At 54.2% G+C, this 21,308-nt stretch overlaps 2 protein-coding genes across 8 annotated transcripts in view; one reads left to right on the plus strand and one right to left on the minus strand.

Moving 5' to 3' along the window:
* Positions 1-8,977, plus strand: part of TMEM150B (transmembrane protein 150B) — a 10,799-nt gene extending 1,822 nt beyond the window's left edge. For all 4 annotated transcript variants that reach the window (XM_032263180.1, XM_032263181.1, XM_032263178.1 and 1 more), the window contains 5 exons: positions 453-512; positions 586-653; positions 879-1,006; positions 2,973-3,153; positions 8,454-8,977. In XM_032263180.1, coding sequence (XP_032119071.1) covers positions 453-512; positions 586-653; positions 879-1,006; positions 2,973-3,153; positions 8,454-8,662 — 646 coding nt within the window. In that variant the 3' untranslated portion in view covers positions 8,663-8,977. The remainder of the gene's footprint in view (positions 1-452; positions 513-585; positions 654-878; positions 1,007-2,972; positions 3,154-8,453) is intronic.
* The window catches only part of BRSK1 (BR serine/threonine kinase 1), a 25,225-nt gene continuing 12,831 nt past the window's right edge, over positions 8,915-21,308 (minus strand). For 3 of the 4 annotated variants that reach the window (XM_032263099.1, XM_032263098.1, XM_032263101.1), the window contains 12 exons: positions 19,848-19,994; positions 19,367-19,398; positions 18,708-18,878; positions 18,275-18,372; positions 17,850-18,009; positions 17,561-17,621; positions 16,747-17,116; positions 16,302-16,350; positions 16,091-16,214; positions 15,217-15,415; positions 13,290-13,379; positions 8,915-9,578 (listed from right to left, as the gene is read on the minus strand). In XM_032263099.1, coding sequence (XP_032118990.1) covers positions 9,421-9,578; positions 13,290-13,379; positions 15,217-15,415; positions 16,091-16,214; positions 16,302-16,350; positions 16,747-17,116; positions 17,561-17,621; positions 17,850-18,009; positions 18,275-18,372; positions 18,708-18,878; positions 19,367-19,398; positions 19,848-19,994 — 1,659 coding nt within the window. In that variant the 3' untranslated portion in view covers positions 8,915-9,420. The remainder of the gene's footprint in view (positions 9,579-13,289; positions 13,380-15,216; positions 15,416-16,090; positions 16,215-16,301; positions 16,351-16,746; positions 17,117-17,560; positions 17,622-17,849; positions 18,010-18,274; positions 18,373-18,707; positions 18,879-19,366; positions 19,399-19,847; positions 19,995-21,308) is intronic. The other variant, XM_032263100.1, reaches the window with a different exon arrangement.

Consider the following 21,308-nt stretch of genomic DNA (forward strand, 5'->3'; position numbering starts at 1 on the left):
GGAGGAGGGACTGGGGTGTCTGGACTCCAGGGTCTGAGGGAGGAGGGGCTGCGGGGTCTGGACTCCAGGGTCTGAGGGAGGATGGGCTGGGGGGCCTGGACTCCTGGGTCTGAGGAAGGAGGGGCTGGGGTCTGGACTCCTGGGTCTGAGGGAGGAGGGGCTGGGGGCCTAAATTTGTGGGTCTGAAGGAGGAGGGGACTGGGGGCCTGGACTCCTGTTATGAGGGTGGAGGGGGCTAGAAGTCCTTGTTTGTTTGTTTGTTTAAAGATGGGGTTTCACCATGATGGCCAGGCTGGTCTTGAACTCCTGACCTCAGGTGAATCACCCACCTTGGCCTACCAAAGTGCTAGGATTACACGCGAGAGCCACCGCGCCGGGCCGAAGTCCTTGTTTATTTGGTCAACAGAGGGAAAGTTGGTGAGAGTCGCCCACTCACTCTGATTCCCCCACAGTTTTGCCATTGCAGTGGCCAACAGGACTGTGGACCTCAGCAAAGGCTTTCCCTACATCAGGTAGTTATGCCCGAGGGTGGCGGTGGGGGGCGCTGGCCTGGAGCACCGGGGATGACCCCTTTGTCTTCCTCAGCTTCTGCGGATCCTTCCCCCCTCAAAGCTGCATCTTCAGCCAGGTGCTCAATGTGGGAGCTGCTCTGGGTAAATATTGCACGGGTCTTTTCGGTTCAGTGCTCCGCAGCCTAGCCAAGCGAGCTCCAAGACTCCTCCTTTCTCAAACTCGGGGGTCCATGCCCCAGACCCCTCCTTCCCCAGAATCCAGGAGTCCGCCGCCTTCTCCCTCACCTTGCCCACCTCGCCTCCCTCACTGGGTTCCAGGCGTCTAGGACGGGTTCCCTCCTACTTCTTTCCCCCTTCTCCTCCCAGCCGCGTGGATCTGCATTGTCCGTTACCACCAGCTCCGAGACTGGGGCGTCGGAAAGTGGCCTAACCAGTTAATCCTATGGACGGGTCTTCTCTGTGCCCTGGGCACCTCCGTGGTAGGCAATTTCCAGGTATGACCCAGTAGGCGCACAGGGTCCGCCCCGGCTGGCGTCTGGGACTACAACTCCCAGCATGCCCTGCGGCCATAGGCTTATTGTATCGGGGGCTATTGTTCCCACATAGCCTTCTGGGACTTGTATTTTTCTTTGGCGACTGGCCGCTGACCACCTGGATTCTTTTCCTCTCTGAATTAGGGGCTCTGGGTGAGGCTGTTTTCTGCAGGACTTCGTTGACCTCGAGGAGGTTGGGATAATTTTCTGCCAGCTCCTCTCCCCAGCTCATTTAATGCTGAAATTACTGGCTGGGCTCTGTGGGTCACTCTTGTAATCCCAGCACTTTGGGAGGCTGAGGCTGGTGGATCACCTGAGGTTAGGAGTTCGAGTCCAGCCTGGCCAACGTGGTGAAACTCCATCTCTACTAAAAATACAAGTTAACTGGGGGTGGTGGCGGGCACCTGTAATCCCAGCGACTTGGGAGGCTGAGGCAGGAGAATCGCTTGAACCCAGAAGGTGGAGGTTGCAATTAGCGGAGATTATGCCATTGCCCTCCAGCCGGGGGCACAAGAGCAAGACTCAGTCTCAAAAAAAAAAAAGTGAGCCATTTGGCAGCAGGTTTTCCATTTTGCTCATGACTTCATTCTATCCATTCTATCTCCATAAAGACTTTAACTAAGTCAGTCCTTATTGCCCCTGAACCTTATTTATTTTATCTGGACATGGAGTCCTAAGAAAAAAACAAAAAACAAACAAAAGGAGATGGAATCTTGCTCTGTTAGCCAAGCTGGAGTGCAGGGGCACAATCTCAGTCACTGCAACCTCCGCTTCTGGGTCCAAATGATTCTCCTGCCTCAGCCTACCAAGTAGCTGGGAGTACAGGTGCCTGCCAGCATGTCTGGCTAATTCTTTTTTTTTTTTTTTGTATTTTCAGTAGAGACAGGGTTTTACTGTTGGCTGGGCTGGTCTTGAACTCCTGACCTCAAATGATCCACCTGCCTCAACCTTCCAAAGTACTTCTTAACCTATTTATTTATTTATTTATTTATTTATTTTTGAGACGGAGTTTCACTCTTGTTACCCAGGCTGGAGTGCAATGGCGCGATCTCGGCTCACCGCAACCTCCGCCCCCTGGGTTCAGGCAATTCTCCTGCCTCAGCCTCCTCAGTAGCTGGGATTACAGGCACGCGCCACCATGCCCAGCTGATTTTTTGTATTTTTAGTAGAGACGGGGTTTCACCATGTTGACCAGGATGGTCTCGATCTCTTGACCTCGTGATCCACCCGCCTCGGCCTCCCAAAGTGCTGGGATTACAGGCTTGAGCCACCGCGCCCGGCCATTTATATTATTTTTTATTTGTTTTTGAGATAGGGTGCCATCTTAGCTCACTACAACCTCCACTTCCTGGGCTCAAGTGATCATCCAGCCTCATCCTCCTGAGTAGCTGGCACTACAGGCCTGAGCCACCATGCCTGGCTAATATTTGTATTTTTTGTAGAGACAAGGTTTTGCCACGTTGCCCAGATGAGTCTCGAACTCCTGAGCTCAGAGTGATCTGCCTGCTTCACCTTCCGAAGAGCAGGGATTACAGATGTGGGCCACCACGCCAGGCTGAAATTTTAAGTATTTTAAAATTTTAATAGAATGTATGCTACATATCTGTGAGTCACATGCAATTGTAATATTTAAGAATTTTTTGCCTGCAAGACCAATTTTGAGGGCAATATCTGTCCCCTGCCTTGAGAATGTAAGATTTATCCCACTCATATTTACTCAGTAACTACTGTTCTAGGAATTGAGGCTACAGCATTTAAATGCCTGCCCTTGTGAAGCTGACAGTAGCCATCATACTTAATGAGCCCATTGCTGGGTATGGAAAGTTTGCCATCACTGTCTACTGCGTTGGTGAAGGGCCTGGACCCCTTTGGGGCCCCTTTCCTTCCCTCCAGAGTTTCCCTCTCAACTCCTCCCTTCTCCTCCCAGGAAAGCAATCAGAGGCCTACGCACTTGGCAGGGGCCTTCCTTGCCTTCGTCTTGGGTAACGTCTACTTCTGGCTGCAGCTCCTCCTGTGGAGGCTGAAGAACCTGCCCCAGCCCGGGGCTGCCTGGATTGGGCCACTCCGCCTGGGCCTCTGCAGCTTCTGCACCATCCTTATTGTAGCCAGTATCCTTCTTGTGTCGCTGGAAAGGGTTGGGGGTGGCTCTTCCTTGGAGTTGGTCTTCCTGCCTGGCTCTGTGTCACTGGGGACGTCTCTTCCTTTCTCTGGACCTCAGTCTTTGCATGGGATTATGGCTTTGTCGTCGAGAGTGCCGACTTTGAGGTCATGGTACCTAGGTTGGAATCCCCTGTCCTCCACATCCTAGCTGAGGGAAACTTCCGCTGGTTGTTGTTTCTTGATGTCAATGGTTTCCTCATCACGAATGCAGACAATGACAGGGCTGACCCCAGGGCTGTGGAGTAGATAAGATGATGTGCCTGAGGTCCTTAGATCTGTGCCTGGGATACAGTGAGTGACCAGTAAGTACTGTAAGAATGACATACCAATAACAGTCCCTTCAGGGCACCCGCTCTGTGCCAGGAATCATGGTGGGTGTTTATAAGTGAAAACAGGTTCAGACAGGAAAGGTCTGTTGGCCGAGACGCATATGAAGTTCTGCAGTGGAGCTGGTGGTGGGCTGCAGGTGGCTTGTGCAGGCTCTGAAGGGCACTGCGTGCATTCTTCCCAACTCCAGGTCCTGTGATAGCATGTTAGTAGCTTGAAGTCGCCATCATGGGAGTATTTATACTGCTGTAATTGGCAAATGCCACCAACCAGAGCCAGTTGTTAAACATTTACTAGCATACCATATAATGGTTGACTCGGCCAGGTGCAATGGCTCATGCCTATAATCCCAGCACTTTGGGAGGCCGAGGTGGGTGGATCATGAGGTCAAGAGATCGAGACCATCCTGGTCAACATGGTGAAACCCCGTCTCTACTAAAAATACAAAAATTAGCTGGGCTTGGTATTGCATGCCTGTAGTCCCAGCTACTCGGGAGGCTGAGGCAGGAGAATTACTTGAACCCAGGAGGTGGAGGTTGCGGTGAGCCAAGATCGTGCCATTGCACTCCAGCCTGGTGCCTGGTGATGGAGTGAGACCCTGTCTCAAAAATAATAATAATAATAATGGTTGACTCAATTCCAACTCACTTCTTAGCTATCCCTAGAACCCAGGAGCTTTCCACCAGCACAGCATGCTTCTAGTTGGGTCAAGTCATTCTCTGAGGCCTCAGTTTCCATATCTATAAAATGGATTTGCTTTTATCATAATAATGATGATGATGTTGATTTTTGAGATGGATTCTCACTCTGTCACCCAGGCTGGAGTGCAGTGATGTGACCTTGGCTCACTGCAACCCCTGCCTCCTGGTTTCAAGCGATTCTTTGCCTCAGCCTCCTGAGTAGCTGGGATTACAGGCACGCACCACCATACCTGGCTAATTTTTATGTTTTTAGTAGAGATGGTGTTTCACTGTGTTGGCCAGGCTGGTCTCGATCTCTTAACCTCAAGTGATCCGCCTGCCTTGGCCTCCCAAAGTGCTGGGATTACAGGTGTGGGCCACTGCACCCGGCCCACAGTGATTAATTCTCATAGGTAGAGTGTAGAGGAGGGGCTGCAAACCCAGCCTTGTCGGGGAGGGCTTTCTCATTTGTGGAGAGGCCCAGAGCAGGCAGGCATCCAGAAGAGAATAGAGAGAAACCAGCTAAGGCCCTGTGTTGGTTGCATTAAGTGGATCCATTTATTGGGAATTTTCTCAGCAAAATGGAGATAGTGACATATTTCTTGGAGTGACAAAGTGTATCGTCACAAAATAGGTGAGAGGGCTGGCCCTTCAGGCTGGCCTTCAGCAACCTGGGGTATGAGACCATCAGGTCTGCTTGGCAGGGGCCATGATGGTGATAAGATCCAGACCTGGGTCTTCTAAACTAGCCCTGACAATCAGTTTGGCTGCAGGGCCCTTCGTTCTGTGGGACTCAGTTGTCTCTTGGGTGGAGTAGGTAGGGGAGGGAACCATAAAAGCAACTGAGTGTGGTAAGGGCTGGAAGTCTACAAAGATGGGCCTGAGACTGGCTGGATTCTGAGCCTGGATTCTGAGCTTGGCCTGAGCCTTGTGGGCTGGGAGGTTAAGGGCACACTGCAGGTACATGCATGGACCAGAAAGACCAGGCCTAGGGGAAGAATGAGGCTGCTGGCAGGGCCAGGGCTGAGATCTGTAAAATAAAGGATTAGAGGCATGGGTGTCTGCCAGGTGGTGATAGAGAGCCATAGGAAGCTTAGGGTTGGGTACCACGGCTCACACCTATAATCCTGGCACTTTGGGAGGCCGAGACGGGCAGATAACCTGAGGTCAGGAGTTTGAGACCAGCCTGGCCAACATGGTGAAACCCCATCTCAACTAAAAATACAAAAATTAGCTGGGCATGGTGGCATGTGCCTGTAGTCCTAGCTGCTCGGGAGGTTGAGGCACGAGAATTGCTTGAACCTGGGAGGCAGAGGTTGCAGTGAGCTGACATCACGCCATTGCACTCCAGGATTGGTGACAGAGTGAGACTCCAGCTAAAAAAAACAAGAAAGCTTGTGAGCAGGGGAGGAACAGGGTCAGACCCGGGTAAGCGATTTGTTTGGAGGCTCACACTTCTCTGCTGCTGTGAGACCCACAGGGCCAGGCATGGTGTCTGCCTCATTCACTGTCCACCCCCTGCCTGGCACAGGCGAAGCTTAGAAATCCTTGTAGGGTTTTTTCTTTTTCATAAGTGACAGTGTCACTCTGTCACCCAGGCTGGAATGAAGTGGTACAATCGTGGCTCACTGCAGCCTGGAATTCCAGGACCTAAGTAATCCTCTCATCTCAGCCTCCTGAGTAACTGGGACTACAGGCATGCACCATCATGCCAGGTGATTATTTTTTTTGAGACAGTTTTTTTTTTTTTTTTTAAAGATGGGGTTTCACCATGTTGGTTAGGCTGGTCTTGAATTCCCGACCTCAGGTGATCCGCCCACCTTGGCCTCCACAGTGCTTGGATTAGAGGCGTGAGCCACCGCACCCGGCCTGAGACAGAGTTTCACTCTTGTTGCCCAGTCTGGAGTGCAATGGCTTGATCTCAGCTCACTGCAACCTCTACCTCCCAGGTTCAAGCCATTCTCCTGCCTCAGCCTCCCAAGTAGCTGGGATCACAGGCATGTGCCACCATGCCCAGCCAATTTTTCATATTTCTAGTAGAGATGGGGGTTTCTCCATGTTGGTCAGGCTGGTCTTGAACTCCCGACCTCAGGTGATCCGTCCACCTCAGCCTCCCAAAGTATTGGGATTACAGGCGTGAGCCACTGATTTATTTATTTTTTTATTTTATTTTATTTTATTTTTTTTTTTGAGACGGAGTTTCACTAATGTTACCCAGGCTGGAGTGCAATGGCGCGATCTCGGCTCACCGCAACCTCTGCCTCCTGGGTTCAGGCAATTCTCCTGCCTCAGCCTCCTGAGTAGCTGGGATTACAGGCACGCACCACCATGCCCAGCTAATTTTTTGTATTTTTAGTAGAGACGGGGTTTCACCATGTTGACCAGGATGGTCTCGATCTCTTGACCTCGTGATCCACCCGCCTCGGCCTCCCACAGTGCTGGGATTACAGGCTTGAGCCACTGTGCCTGGTCTATTTTTATTTTTAAAACATTTTTACCAGCCAGGTGTGGTGGCTCACTCCTGTAATCCAAGCACTTTAGAGGCCAAGGCAGGCAGATCACCTGAGGTAGGGAGTACAAGACCAGTCTGACCAACATGGTGAAACCGCATCTTAAAATAAATAATTAATTAATTAATTAAATTTAAAAAAAAAAAAAAGAAGAAAAAAAACATTTTTACCATCACCGATGAAGGTTTTTTTTGTTTTGTTTTGTTTTGAGACAGAGTCTCGCTCTATTGCCCAGGCTGGAGTGCAGTGATGTAATCTAGACTCACTGCAACCTCCACCTCCCAGGTTCAAGCCATTCTTCTGCCTCAGCCTCCCGAATAGTGGGGACTACAGGCACGTGCCACTGCATCCAGCTAATTTTTGTATTTTTAGTAGAGAGGGGTTTCACCACGTTGGCCCGGCAGGTCTTGATCTCCTGACCTCGTGGTCCACCCACCTTGGCCTCCCAAAGTGCTGGGATTACAGGCATAAGCCACTGTGCCAAGCTGATTTTTTTTTTTTAAAGAGACCATGTCTCACTCTGTTGCCCAGATTAGTCTCGAACTTAAACAATTCTCCCACCGTAGCCTCCCCACATGCTGGGATTGTAGGTGTTAGCCACCACTTTCAGCCCCCTTAGAAATCCTTTTTTTTTTTTTTTGAGATGAAGTCTCACTCTGTCGCCCAACCTGGAGTGCAGTGGTACTATCTCAGCTTGCTGCAACCTCTGCTTCCCAGGTTCAAGCAATTCTTCTATCTCTGCCTCCCGAGTGGCTAGAATTACAGGCATGCACTACCACACCCAGCTAATTTTTATAATTTTAGTAGAGACGGGTTTCACAATATTCGCCAGGCTGGTCTCAAACTCCTGACCTCAGGTGATCCACCCGCCTCGGCCTCCCAAAGTGCTGGGATTACAGGCGTGAGCCACTGCACCTGGCCAGAAATCCTTGAATGAATGGAATAAATGGTCCAGGAGAGGTGAGGAGGTGAACAGCTCCAGTGAGAAAGGTTCCAGAAAACAAGAGGTGTCTTTACTAGGCTGGAGCCTGGAGTCTGCATAGGCTGGCAGAGCAGAAAAAGGTGTTAAGGAGCTGGTGGGAGGTGAGAGAACCAGAGAAGGGACCGGGCAGACCAGGAGAGAAAGGCGCAAGACGTGAGGAGAGGGCTGAAGAGAGGCGGGGAAGGCAGATGGGACAAGATTTGGGGTGACCGGTAGGGCTGGGGGGAGTGTCTGCTGGGGCACGAGTGGATGGGGTTGTCACGGAGGAGGCGACACACAGAAGGAGAAACAGATTTTAGAGGGAAGAGGTTAGACTGTTTGGGGGTGAGCAGGAGGGGCCTGCGGGCCATGGGCAGTTGGGAGGATGCTCAGGAGAAAGGTGCAAAACACAGTCCGAGGCTGGCAGCAGGAGGGAGGCGTGTTTAGGACACCCTGCGTGTTTGCAGGCAGGAGTGATGACAGCTGGGTCTCCTGGACAAGTAGGGAGGCAACCAGGGCTTTCCCTGGGTCAGAGAAGGGGGATGAAAACGTTTGGGATATCGGGAATGCAATAGTCAGGCACCCTGAGCTGGAGACGGGGCTGGAGAGCACCGGGGACCAAGGCTAGCATTGGTGAGGAGGTATGCAGGAAGGTGGGAACTGAGGATGGGACACCCAGAGACGGCCTCAGCCCAGCTTGAGGTGGCACAGAGACCAGGCCAGGCTCCGCATCCATCACGGCAGCAGCATGGCCCTTGACCCTGGGGCAGTGTTCGTCCTCCACACCTACTCGCTGCGTGGCGTCTCTGCGGCCTGCGAGTGGGTTGTGGCCATGCTGCTGTTCACACTCTTCGGTCTTTTGGCCGTGGACTTCTCCACCCTGCAGAGCTGCACCCTGTGTGTTCAGCCGTGGCCCAGCCTCAGTCCCCCGCCAGCCTCCCCCATCTCCCTGCCAGTCCGACTGTCGCAGGCATCCTGACCCGGGCCTCGCCCTCACCAGTGAAGCAGCAAAGATGGGGCCAATCCCAGCACCCTGCACCCCAAAAGATGAGCCATGGGGATCTCTCCAACCAGCTGGGGCTGCCGCTGACGGACCCGGTGCTGGAGGACGTGCATGCCAGCGCGGAGGGCCTCTGAACAGCTGGTCGCAGCCAGCATCCCTGTCCCCGCCTTCGGGCCCTGCCCCTGCAGTCGGGCACCCAGGAAGCGAGAGGCCAAGCCCAGCCAGCTGTCCCTGATCAAGGCTATTTTTTATTATTATCTTTTTTTTTTTTTTTTTTGCCGCCGGCGGAATCAGAGACACAGACGCAGGCAGGATCACGCGAAACCAGAATTCCTTCCGGAGAGCAAATCCGTACAGAAGGTCGTTGGGGGAGGACCAGGGGAGGAGGGGCCCGGGGAGAGGGGGTTGGGGACGACACAGGGACAGAGGGCCCTGTCCGGATCTGCTAAGCCACCCCAACCAGCTCCCGTCCCTCCCCCACCCCACCCCGCAGAGAGATTGATCAATAAATAAAATAATAAATTAATAAATAAAATAGAAACAGCTCCCCCGCCCCCATTCCCCTAGAACCACCCCCATTTGGGCACGGCCCACGGAGCCCCATCCCTGCAGGGCAAGGCCGGGTTTTGCGTCCACCCCCCTCCCGACATGTTCCTTGGGCCTTATTTACAGATTCACAGTTGGGGGGCAGGGAAGGGGGTGGGGGGGTCCCCTCCCTCCCTGGCCCCCTGGGGTCAGGGCAGAGGGGTCCCGTTGGTGGCCAGGAGCTTCTTGTCCTTCGGGGGGCCTCGGCGGGGAGAGCTGCTCAGCTCTGGGTCTGGGCGGCCAGGCGGGGGCTGCAGGCTTCGGGGTGGGGCACTGGCAGGCCGGGTCTGGGCCCCATTCTTCTCATCTGCGAGGGAGGAAGAGGTTTTTCCTGGTTTCCACAGCCCAGGGCTAAGGTTCTCATTACCAGGGATGGGGGCAGAGTCTCTTATCAGTAGGTCTCAGTAGCCCCAGGGCTCCAGGTCTCCGATAAGGCCTAGTCCCTCCACCACCTGCTGGAAGCCTCCAGACTTGGTTACTCAGAGGACGTACCCCGAGGGACAGGGCCTGGCTTCCCTAGGGTGGGGGCTGCACCCTAGGCCCCTGTAACTCTTGTGGCTTTGGAAAAGGGGCCAGGTTAGTTCACAGGAGACCTGGGCCAGGACCAACTTCAGGAGAGCCTCAGATTCTGGCTATGATACTATTCGCTAAGAAACAGCCAGGAGCAGGGGCTGCTCCTTCCTAGTCTGGGTATTAGGGAGAAATGTTCTATGGAACGGGGCTCAAGGGAGTCTACTGGTGGGGGACCTCAGGCCCCTCACGCTGGGGCAGTCTGACTCAGGTCAACCTTCTGTGGGGCCTGAGGCCACCTCCTCCTGGGGACTGTGGTGGAAACACTGGTTGCCACATGGTCTCTAGCAATTTCCATGGGGCCTAGAATGACCTGAGGTTCCCTGGCAGAGACCTCGTTTCTCTCTTAAGAGAAACTGATTGACATCACTGAGTCTTCAAAAATAAAAAATAAAAAAAAAAATTAAAAAAAAAAAAAAAAAGAGAAACCGAGGGGGCTGGCTGCAGTGTCTCATGCCTGTCATCCCAGCACTTTGGGAGGCTGAGGTAGGCGGATCACTTGAGGTCAGGAGTTCAAGACCAGCCTGGCCAACATGGTGAAATCCTGTCTCTACTAAAAATACAAAAATTAGCCGGGCATGATGGTGGGTGCCTGTAATCCCAGCTACTTGGGAGGCTGAGGCAGGAGAATTGCTTGAACCTGGGAGGCGGAGGTTGCAGTGAGCTAAGATTGTGCTATTACACTACAGCCTGGGTGATACAGGGAGACTCCATCTCAAACAAAAAGAGAAACTGGGGGCTTGTCATAGCAACCAATATGACTCGGAGGCCTGGCCCCCCACTCCATTCTCCTTTATGAGACAGGTGGCTGAGCCCCCGGGATGCCTGTTAGCCCTACATCTTTGAGGGTGTGCCCCTTTTGGGACCCCTGGTTGTTAAGTCCAGCTTTCCTTGGCAACGGGATCCAGGGGATCTAATTTGCTTTCCGGTTGCCCCTAGCAACCAGAAAACCCTGTTTCTCCACCTCAGCATGACTGCCATTCGGGACCCAGCTGTCGTGGGGGGCTGTTGTGTGAATTGTGGGATGTTGGCAGCATCCCTGGCTTCTATCCACAAGACGCCACTGGCATCCCCCTGCTCTCCCCAGTTGAAACGAGCAAAAATGTCTCCAGACGCTGCTAAGTGTCTCCCAGGGGCTGTGCTGGGTTGAGCGACGGCCCCTCCAAGGATGTCCACATGCAGATGCTGAGAACTCGTGACGATGTCCCTGACAGGGCAGAAGCCACCCTGTGCTGTGGGGAAGGTTAAAAACTTTGAGGTGGGAGATTATCTTGGAGCATCTGTGTGGGTCCCACTGAGTCACCTTTTCCCAGCTAAGGTTGGTCAGAGGGATATATAGCGTCACTGGCTTTGAAGATGGAGGAAGGACCCTAACCAAAGGCATGCGGCAGTGTCTAGGAACCGGGAAACGCAGGGAAACAGACTGTCTGAGGAGCCTCTGGGCAGGAATGCAGCCCTCCAGGCACCCCGATGTTAGCCCAGGGAGACTGGGGGACTTCTGACCTCCAGGACTGCATAATAGTCACTTGCGGTTGGGCGCGGTGGGTCACGCCTGTGATCTCAGCACTTGGGGAGGCCAAGGAGGGAGGTTCACAAGGTCAGGAGTTCAAGATCAGCCTGGCCAACATAGTGAAACCCCGTCTCTACTAGCTGGGCATGGTGTCGGACGCCTATCCCAGCTACTCGGGAGGCTGAGGCAGGAGAATTGCTTGAACCCAGGAGGTGTTCAAGAGAATCTTGAACCAAGATTGCGCCACTGCACTCCAGCCTGGGTGACAGCGCAAGACTTCATCTAAAAAAAATAGCTGGGTGAGGTTGCTCACACCTGTAATCCCAGCACTTTGGGAGGCTGAGGAAAGCAGATCACGAGGTCAGGAGTTCAAGACCAGTCTGGCCAACATAGCGAAATCCCGTCTCAACTAAAAACATAATAAATTAGCTGAGTGTGGTGGCAGGCACCTGTAATCCCAGCCACTCGAGAGGCTGAGGCAGGAGAATCGCTTGAACCCAGGAGGCGGAGGTTGCAGCAACCTGAGTGACAGTGCGAGACTCCAACTCAAAAAAAAAGGAAAGTCACTTGTGTTGTTTCAGCCACCAAGGCTGTGTCATTTGTGGATGGCGGCCATGGGAAACAAACACGGGCGAAACCAGCTCCCCTCGTTGAGAACCACGGCTCCAGAGCAAAGACCTGACCCTGGGACTCAGGGTTTCTGGTGACAAGGCCAAGGCTGCCCTGGTTCCTGCCCAACACTGGGCGCTGTTTCCTTTCAACCCAGGGGTCTGGAAAGGGGCCTGGGTCCTGTGAGGATGCTGCCTGACTCCCCCAGAGCAGATGGCTGTCCACGTGCCCTGCAATAGAGTCCGGTACCTTGGTTCACTGCGTCCCCTGGGACCTGGTTCCTAGGGGAGGGACTGCCATGTCTCAGGAATGAGGGCTGATTTCCAGGGCAGGCGCTCTCTTCCCTCCAGAATTCTGGCTACCTCTAGTTGCTCGGGCAGGCATACCTTATGGTGTGGACTGAATGCTGCATCCTCCCAAATTCACGTGCTGAAACCCAACCCCGAGGTGATGGCATCAGGAAGTCAGGTCTTTGGGAGGTGATTAGGTCATGAGGGTGGGGCCTTCATGAATGGGATTAGAGTCCTTAGGAAAGATGCCCCGGAGAGTTCCCTTGCCCCTTCTGCCGTGTGAAGACACAGCACAAACGTGCTGTGTGTGACCCAGAAAGCAGCTCTCATCTGATACCAAACCTGCCGGCGGCTGGACTTCCCGGCCTCCAGAATTGTCAGCAATAAATTTCTGTCGTTTGTAAGTTACCCAGTGTATGGTATTTTCTTACAGCAGCCTGAATGAACTAAGAGATCTTTGCAGCAAACCCCACGGAGGCCTGGCCTCTGCTGTTCCCTGATGGCTAGAGAATTCGACTCTTTGATGACCAGGACTGGTGAGCCCGCGGCCTGATTCCCCACAGCAAGATCTTGCACATTCCCATGAACTCAGCTCAGAACTCTGATTGGTACGGACCATTAGGCCCTAGCCCCAGGGTGAGGTGAAGTTTGAGACCTGTGAAAAGGGTGACCCATTTGTCCTGGGTTTAGACTCAAAGCCCTGCCTCCCAGAAACACCCTTCTGTCCCAAACAAACCAGGACAGTGGGTCACCCTCCTCCTGGACAGAGGTCCGGAAGCTCTGCCGGCAGAATGTTCCATGACGCCCAACACAGAGCCTGTCATCCTCTTAGGGACCCCTGGAAGCCAGTCCTCGGGTTGCTAGGGAGACCCTCCTCAGCCCCCAGCCTCTCGGGGAACCTGCTCACAACTCTGCTGATGAGATCTCAGCTAACACAATGGTGAAAGAGCCCATCAGCTGGGCCTCCTCTGCAAACCAACCCCCAGAGCACCTGCTCACGCTGGACCTCTCCCCGCCACCCACGGCCCCCACCACCCACCTGCCAGGGCCTGCACGGAGGGCTGGTCATGAGTGCTCAGTAGCTGTGCCTGGATGGTCTCAACCACTCGCTTGAACCGACGGCTGGGACCTGGAGGGACAGGTAGGCAGAAAAACACTGACTGGGGGTCCAGGAACGGGAAGCCCTCCCAGCCCGCAGAACCCAGTCCCTCCACCCAGCAAACAGCTCTCCTCCTCCACGTCTCCACCTCCCCTGATCCACCGTGGCCACGTGAATCCACGGTTTGCAAATGGGTCTGTGCTGCTATTTAAAAAAACACGGTCAGACTCACATACATTCAACTTCAAATAACAGGTGTTGCTTTCTTACTGTCTTTTGTTTTTTGGAGTTTTTGAGACAGAGTTTCACTCATGCTACCCAGGCTGGAGTGCAATGGCGCGATCTCGGCTCACCGCAACCTCCGCCTCCTGGGTTCAGGCAATTCTCCTGCCTCAGCCTCCTGAGTAGCTGGGATTACAGGCACGCGCCACCATGCCCAGCTAATTTTTTGTATTTTAGTAGAGACGGGGTTTCACCTTGTTGACCAGGATGGTCTCGATCTCTTGACCTCGTGATCCACCCGCCTCGGCCTCCCAGTGCTGGGATGACAGGCGTGAGCCGCCGCGCCCGGCCACAGGTGTTGATTTCTAATTAAATAGATACTATTGCCTGCTGTTAGTTTCTATTTGACCCCATGAAGGACCAGAAATGTAAGAAAGTTGGTGCCGAGCACGATGGCTCCAGCCTGTAATCTCAGCACTTTGGGAGGCCAAGGCAGGCAGATCACTTGAAGTTAGGAGTTCGAGACCAGCCTGGCCAACATGGCAAAACCCTGTTTCTACTAAAAATACAAAAATTAGCTGGGCATGGTGGCGCATGCCTGTGATCCCAGCTACTGAGGAAGCTGAGACAGAAGAATCTCTTGAACCCAGGAGGAGGAGGTTGCAGTGAGCCCAGATTGTGCCACTGCACTCTAGCCTGGGCAACAGAGGAAAACTTTGTTTTCCAGTTTTGCCATGTGGCCAGGCTAGTCTCGAACTCCTGACCTCAGGTGATCCACTGGCCTCTGCCTCCCAAAGTGCTAGGATTACATGCGTGAGCCACCGTGCCCAGCCTGTATATTAGACTTTAAGGGGAACAGAAAAATAAGAGTCATAATTGGTTTTGGAGGTGGAACACTCAAAGTTCCATAGCTGCCTGGTTTAGAAATCCTTGGGGCAAGCCCCTCTACCACCTGTGACATGTTAATATTGATGACAGAGAGATCTGAGCTGTCCCTCCTTATTCAAATTCTCACTATCAGGACTGAGGAACTAAGCAGAAAGTAGAATTGGCAGTAAGGCATTTCGGTGGTTTTCCTTTCTTGTGCCAAGTCTCAATTAGTCATGGCTGCCTGGAGTTAAAGTTCCTGAGGCTGCTAGCAGGAACAAGCACTGCCATCAATTGGCGATGTCTACTCTGGGCAGACTGATTAGACAGCAGTGCTGTGTCTTTGCCCTTTGGATCTACCATCTTAAAGTAATAGGAAGAGTTGGGTTCTCTCCTCTGAGGTTGAGAGGCCTGGGTGGTGCTGCCCTCAGCCACAGTGTATTCTGTGACTCTGGCCAAGTCCGCTGACCTCCCTAGGACTCAGTTTTCTCCTCTGTAAAATGGGTGATTAGTAACACCTCAGAAGCTGCTTGGAAGCTTCAAGGAGATAATGCATTCATTATTTTCACCGTAAATGCCTGGGGAAATACTGAAGAGAGAATGGGGAAATAGAGGATGGGTTGTGGGGGTTCTGTGTGGGGAGGAGGATCGCAGGGAGTCAGCAGCAGCTGAACACCATTTCCTCCTCCTGCTGCTGCCCTCCTGGGCCCCTACGCTATCTCAGCTGTCGTAAACAGTCCCAGCACTGGGCGGAGGGCAGTCTAGCCAAGAGACTCACCGGAGATAAGAGTGAAGGTGACGGAGTAGATGCCGCCACCTCCACTGCCGTCCCGTCTCGGGGAGGGCTCTGGCCCCTCGGAGGAGCTGATGTCCACCTGGAAGCGGACAGGCTTCTGGAAGACGGAGGGGCCGCCACTGGCCTTGTACTCGGCCCTGAAGCTGGTCTGTGACAGCACACTGTGACTCAGGCTGGGGATCTGAGCGAGGTGAGAACACAGGAAGAGGTGAGCCCTGGGAATGGATACCCAGCCCCACAAACAGCTCTGGCTGAGGAACTACAAGTCCCGTGAGCCACTGGAGGGAAAGACGGGCAGAAAACACATTGGGAGACCCCTTTGCCTGCAAGGACTTGTAGCTTTCTCTGTCCTATCAGCGATTAATGGAGAAATGGTCAGACAACTAAATCGAAACGTGGCTCTGATGTCTGGGTGACAGCCTCAGCCTCCAAGACCACGTGAAACACTGCTTCCTCCTTTTACAAATGCTACTCATAGCCATATCTGTTACAGAAAGTCTAAGTCCCATCGGTCCCCAAGCAAAAAACCACAGACCAGCAATGGGGCAGCCTTAAAATTGCCTGGGAAGTTTTTTCTGCTAATTTAAAACCTCGCAGTAGGGGAATGGGAACTCACCCATCCTCAGAGACACTATTATCTGGGAAGTTGCAATTCAGGATCCTATCTCACCACTTCCAGGCCTCTGGCCACAATAAATCTTTCCTGCCCACTGACCTCTACCCAACTCTGGCCATAAAACGAAAGCCCGTGAGACCCAGGAGGAAGCCAGGCCTGTGCTAAAGTGGTTAGTCCCAGAAGCTGCCGGGACTTGCAGTTTTGTGGCGGCCGTGATCAACAGGGACTCAGGCCCCTCACCGACAGAAAGGCATGGACAATGTCTGCTTTGATGCTGCTAAGAGGTTTGTCCTTTAGCACGAGGAATATTTGTTCTTCTTTGTCCAGGGAGATGAAGTTCCCGAACCAGGAGCGTTTTGCCAGCCTAAGTGGGAGGGATGGTTGGAGAGGGTCAGGAAGGCGCCAAGGGTACCCTCTCCATCCCCACTTTTTCCTCCCCTGTTAGACTTACTCTGGGGAGGACTCTGGCGTCAAGCTGGACATCTCCTCAGCGGTAGGGACTGGCAGGGGGGAGGCAGAGAACGTGGTCAATACCTGTCCATCGTCGCAGTTGCCAGCACACAGGTCTACACTGGCCTCCTCCCAGGGGTTCCAGAGCCTGGGTGCAGCCTCGGCCAAGCCATGCCCCCTGGGCGGGGCTCACAAACCACAGGCCAATGGGAGGTGATCCAGAGCCCCGGGGGGCGTACCTTTCAGTGTCCTACTCCAGAGCTAGAGGCCCCACCTCTCTCCCCAACAGGGGCACGTCTGCTACAAACCCTCTCTTCTCTAGAACCGGGGAATCCAGGTCCCCAGTTCCTCTCTCTCTAGACACGCCAGAGGGACATCCCTGGGACCAGATTTTCAGTCCCTAGCCCTCTCTCCACATTACGACTCAGCAGTTCGTGCCCCCATACCCTGCATCTTGCGCCGGTGAAAGCGAGGGGAGCCCAGGAAGCTGTTTCGGATGGAGTTGAGACGACTCCTCCAGGCGGCTCCCCCGACGCCACCGCCGGGGCTGGGGGGTGGTGTTGTCCCCGGGGTCCCGGTGGGACTGGCCCGGGGCGTGTGCAGAGGTGAGTGCAAGGGGGTCCCGCCGGAGGAGCGCGGGGAGCCTGGAGGACCGGGCAGGGGTGTGGAGCGGGCGCTGGGGGGCGGGGGCTGCTCCCCGGCACCCCCACCCCTGGGGCCCCGAGAAGGCAGCGTCTGCGTTTTGGAAGTCGGGGAGCCCCCACCTCGGGCCTCATCTCCAGCCCCGGGCTCCGGTGAGAAAGAAAAGACCGGACTCTGCAGAGAAGTGGAGACCTAGATGAGCGAGCGGACTACAACTCCCAGGAGGCCCTAGGAGCCCCACTCGCGCACACACACGGAGGCTGGCCCGGTGCACACTGGAAATTGTAGTCCAATTATCCTCCTTCCCAGGCCCCAATGAAGGATGGCAAAGACTTTCTATCATGTTCTTGGCTGAAAACCCAGCCTGTGCAGAGGCTAGTACACAGCAGGCACTCAACTAACCTTTGTAAATCAGTAAATGAACCCTTCAGGCACGCAATCCTAAGGAGGTAGAAATGGCCAATGGACCAAAATACTTTGGAGGCCTTGGGTCTTTGGCCTTCCAGGGACAAGGAAGCAAGTCTCAAGATTGCATAGGAATTGTTTCTGCTACTCAATCTTTGCTCCATGTCTCCACCCCTTTCCCCTTCTTAAATCCCACTGGGGACCCTGCCTTACCCTTGGGCTGCTTAGAGGGCTGGAGGACAGACCCGTGGAGGCTCCACTGACGCTACGGGATCTGTTTCCAGGATAGATTTAAAAAAAAAAAAAAAAATCAGATGGGAGGATTTCAGAAACCACAGATGTTTCCTCACTTCTACAGTCTTTCCAGGTGAGGAAATGAGGCCCAGAGAGGGGAGGTGAATTGTCCCAAGGGCACAGCACATTTGAAGTAGAGCTGGGGCTAGATTCTTGAACTCCTAGACCCAGGGACTGGGGATCCTCCTGGAGGGACAGGGGCTCCCACCTCTGGCTGTGCTGGGCCATCTCCAAGGCCCGTCGGGTGGGTACAGGGGAGCCACCACCCCCGGCATCCGTGATGCTCAGGACTTCCATGGACTTCCGCTCTGGACGCCGCTTCCCGTGACGGCTCAGCATGGGGGAATCCACACGCTTTCGGGGTGGGTCTGAGGGAGGACAGTTTCAGCCCAATCAAGAAATGGTTTCACCCAGCTGTGCACACTTACAACTGCCTTGGAAACCGCACAGACGGGGAAACAGCCCTAGGTGGAGAGGGGTTTCCATAAATGTCAAAGAGTAAGTCAAGCACTCTAAACCTGGAGGCTTGGAGCCTGCAGCCCCTTCTTTCCTTGGGAATCTGGGGTCTGGGCGCCCAGCCTCTTTCCTTCTTGATACCAGGTGACTGGACCCCCAGCCCTGCTTTCTTCTCACCAACATCATTCCGGGGAGGCAGGTCCTGGTCTTCACAGCTGGGATACCGCTCCTTCCGATCCAAAAGCAGGTAATATATCATCTTTTCTTGGTTCTCCCTAAGACAGAGGGTGGGAAAGGTAGAAGGAGGTAAAAGAGGGCTGAGGTCAGAAATCAGTGCCCAGAGGAGGTCTCCTCCGTTCCCAGTATTTCAGCTTATGATTCCACTTTTCTAGGTATCAGTATGGTCAGTTTCCTGCTTTAGGGTACATCTCAGCCGTGTTGCGCGTTTCTGGGCCGTTTTCCCCGCGGGTTCCATCACTTCCAGGCGGGAGCTTCAAACCACGCCCCATGGAGAGGCCAAGGTGCCACGCCCAGAGCTCTGCGTGCGTGCAGGGAGCCGGCGCAGCTCGCCCCACGTGGGTACATGGGTGCAGGGGTCTTGGGGTCTTACTCCTCACTGCGCAGCTCGCGATGCAGCCTCTCGCGGTCCCTGAAGCAGCCCAGTGACGCCATGCTCTCTAGGACGTCGGGGTCCAGCTCTCCATTGGATGGCAGGCTCCGCATGGCTACCCGGCGGCCTGGAGCTGGCTCCAGGCACGGGTCTGGCTCGTGTTTGCCGCCTCTGGGGAAGTGGAGAAACATCACTGGGAACCAGGCTTCCAAGATTCAGCATTCTTTATCTTAGACTCAAGGGTCCTGGACAACAGCCTTCAGGCTTAGAAATCCGAGTCCAGGCCCCAGCCCTTCTCTCTCATACCCAGGAATCCAGACCCCCAGACACTGCCTCCCATCTCAAAAAGTCCAGACCCTCAGCCCCTCCTCACTCAGACCCAGGGATCCAGGCCCCCAGCCCCTCCTTCTTCAGACCCAGAAGTCTGGCCCCCAGCCCCTTCTTTCGGGAGATCTGGACTCCTAACTTAGCCCCTCCTCTCTCTGACCCCTAGACTCCTTCTCCAGCTATGTACTCTTCCCCCAGGACCCATAAGTCCGAGTCCCTAGCCCCTTGCCACTCAGGAACCCTGGCATCCCACTCCCCCAGCTGCCTCTACTGCTCTGGTCCCCACCCCTGCTTCCGCCAGGGACCCAAGATTCCAGTTACCCCATACTCACAGGTACCAAGGATGTTTCTGAATTTGCTCCAGCTGTGAGGGTGGTGAGTCGTAGAGAAGCAGAAGTGAGGTCGTATGCATATGCAGGCGCGCAATGAAAGTTGGTGGTTTTCGGGTCCCTGATCATCTCTCCGCCCACCCCACCAGCGGCAGGATGACCTATCACGTCGCCCTCTAGTGGCGACTGAGTGCATCGCCCTCCGCACCCAGGACCCGCCGCAGTCCTTTGCCGCATGCGCAGTGGCATCCTGTTAGTTTCCATACGCATGCGCCCTCCCGCTGGGGCGCCCGCTTCATTCTTGCGTGGACCCCTCCCCAGTTTGGAGCGGCAGCTTTGTTGGACCTTGGGTTGCGGCTCAGCTGGAGACCCCAGTCACCCCTAGGACTGACGGGTAGGTTCTGAAAACCCATCCCCATGACTTTTGTGGGGCTTCTGTCTTCATCGCCTACTGTTCTCCCCTCCGCCGGTCCCCCCAACTCACACTGAGCCTTTTTTCGGGTTCCACTTCGATCATGCCCCTCAGGAGGCTCTGGCAGTCTGGAGGAATGAAGTGGGGCATGTGGAAGACGCCCCGTTTCACCTTCTCCAGCAGCTGGCGGAGGTTGTCGTCATCAAAGGGCAGAGCCCCCTGGGCACGAGATAACAAGGACCCCTCATTAGCACATTTCACCCTCACCACGAGCACTGAAGGTGGGGAACTACGGTGATCTCCACCTTACCGGCAGGGAAACTGAGGCACAGAGAGGCTCAGCAATTTGCCCAAGGCCCCTAGCAAGTAGCAGCCTGGAGCTCCGCTTAGGAGGCTAGAATTGCAGTGTGGAGGTTGTGTCTTTTAGACAGCTTTCCCCCTACTGCAGTTTTCCAAGGGTTGTCGCTCATTCAACAAAAGGTGAGCATCCGTTACGGGTCAGGGATCCAGCAGTGAACAAAACAGGCCTCTGCCCTTGCACAGCTCCAAACAAATAGCTATACAATGACAGCAACTGAGCGAGGCTTATCCCAGGAGGTACAACGGGAGCAGAGACCTGAATGCAGCTGAGCCCTAAATCAATGACTGGTGTCCTTATAAGAGGAGAGGAGGGCGCAGAGACACAGAGAGAACAGTCATGTGATGATGGACTGTTCTCTCCCGGCCCCTCAATTTTGTATTTTTATAGAAGCAGAGATGGGAGTGATGCAGCTGCAACTGAAGGAGCACCAAGGACACCAGACGCTAGAAGAGGCAAGGACCTAGAACATCCTTCCTAGGCATCCTTCCCTAGAACCTCCAGAGGAAGCAGGACCCTGCTGACACTTTTCTTTCTTTTTTGAAATAGAGTTGCACTTTTGTTGCCCAGGCTGGAGTGCAATGGGGCAATCTTGGCTCACTGCAACCTCCGCCTCCCGGGTTCAAGTGATTCTCCTGCCTCAGCCTCCCAAGCAGCTGGGATTACAGGCACGCACCACCACACCCGGCTAATTTTTGTATTTGTAGTAGAGACCGGGTTTTACCATGTTGGCCAGGGTGGTCTCAAACTCCTGACCTCGTGATCTGCCCACCTTGGTCTCCCAAAGTGCTGGGATTACAAGCATGAGCCACTGCACCTGGCCTAATTTTTGTATTTTTAGCAGAGACCGGGTTTTGCCATGTTGGCCAGGCTGGTCTCGAACGCCCAGCCTCAAATTATCCACCTGCCTTGGCCTCCCAAGTGCTGGGATTACAGGCATGAGCCAGTGCGCCTGGCCCCCTTCTTTGCTTTGAACCCTTATTGTGGGGTTTATACCAGCATGACCTCAGGCAAGTCACTGCTTGGCAATGGGTCATCACAGCACCCACCTCACAGACTGCATCAGAATGACCTGACCTAATACATTACAGTGCTGGGTCCACAGTCGGGGCTGTTACACACTGGCTACGCGATGCATTCAACCATTGATCACACCCCTACTGCATCCTGCATTC

The sequence above is a fragment of the Sapajus apella genome, unplaced genomic scaffold (assembly GCF_009761245.1).
Source record: "Sapajus apella isolate SASKATOON/1434 unplaced genomic scaffold, GSC_monkey_1.0 scaffold135, whole genome shotgun sequence".
NCBI classification, from domain to species: Eukaryota; Metazoa; Chordata; class Mammalia; order Primates; family Cebidae; genus Sapajus; species Sapajus apella.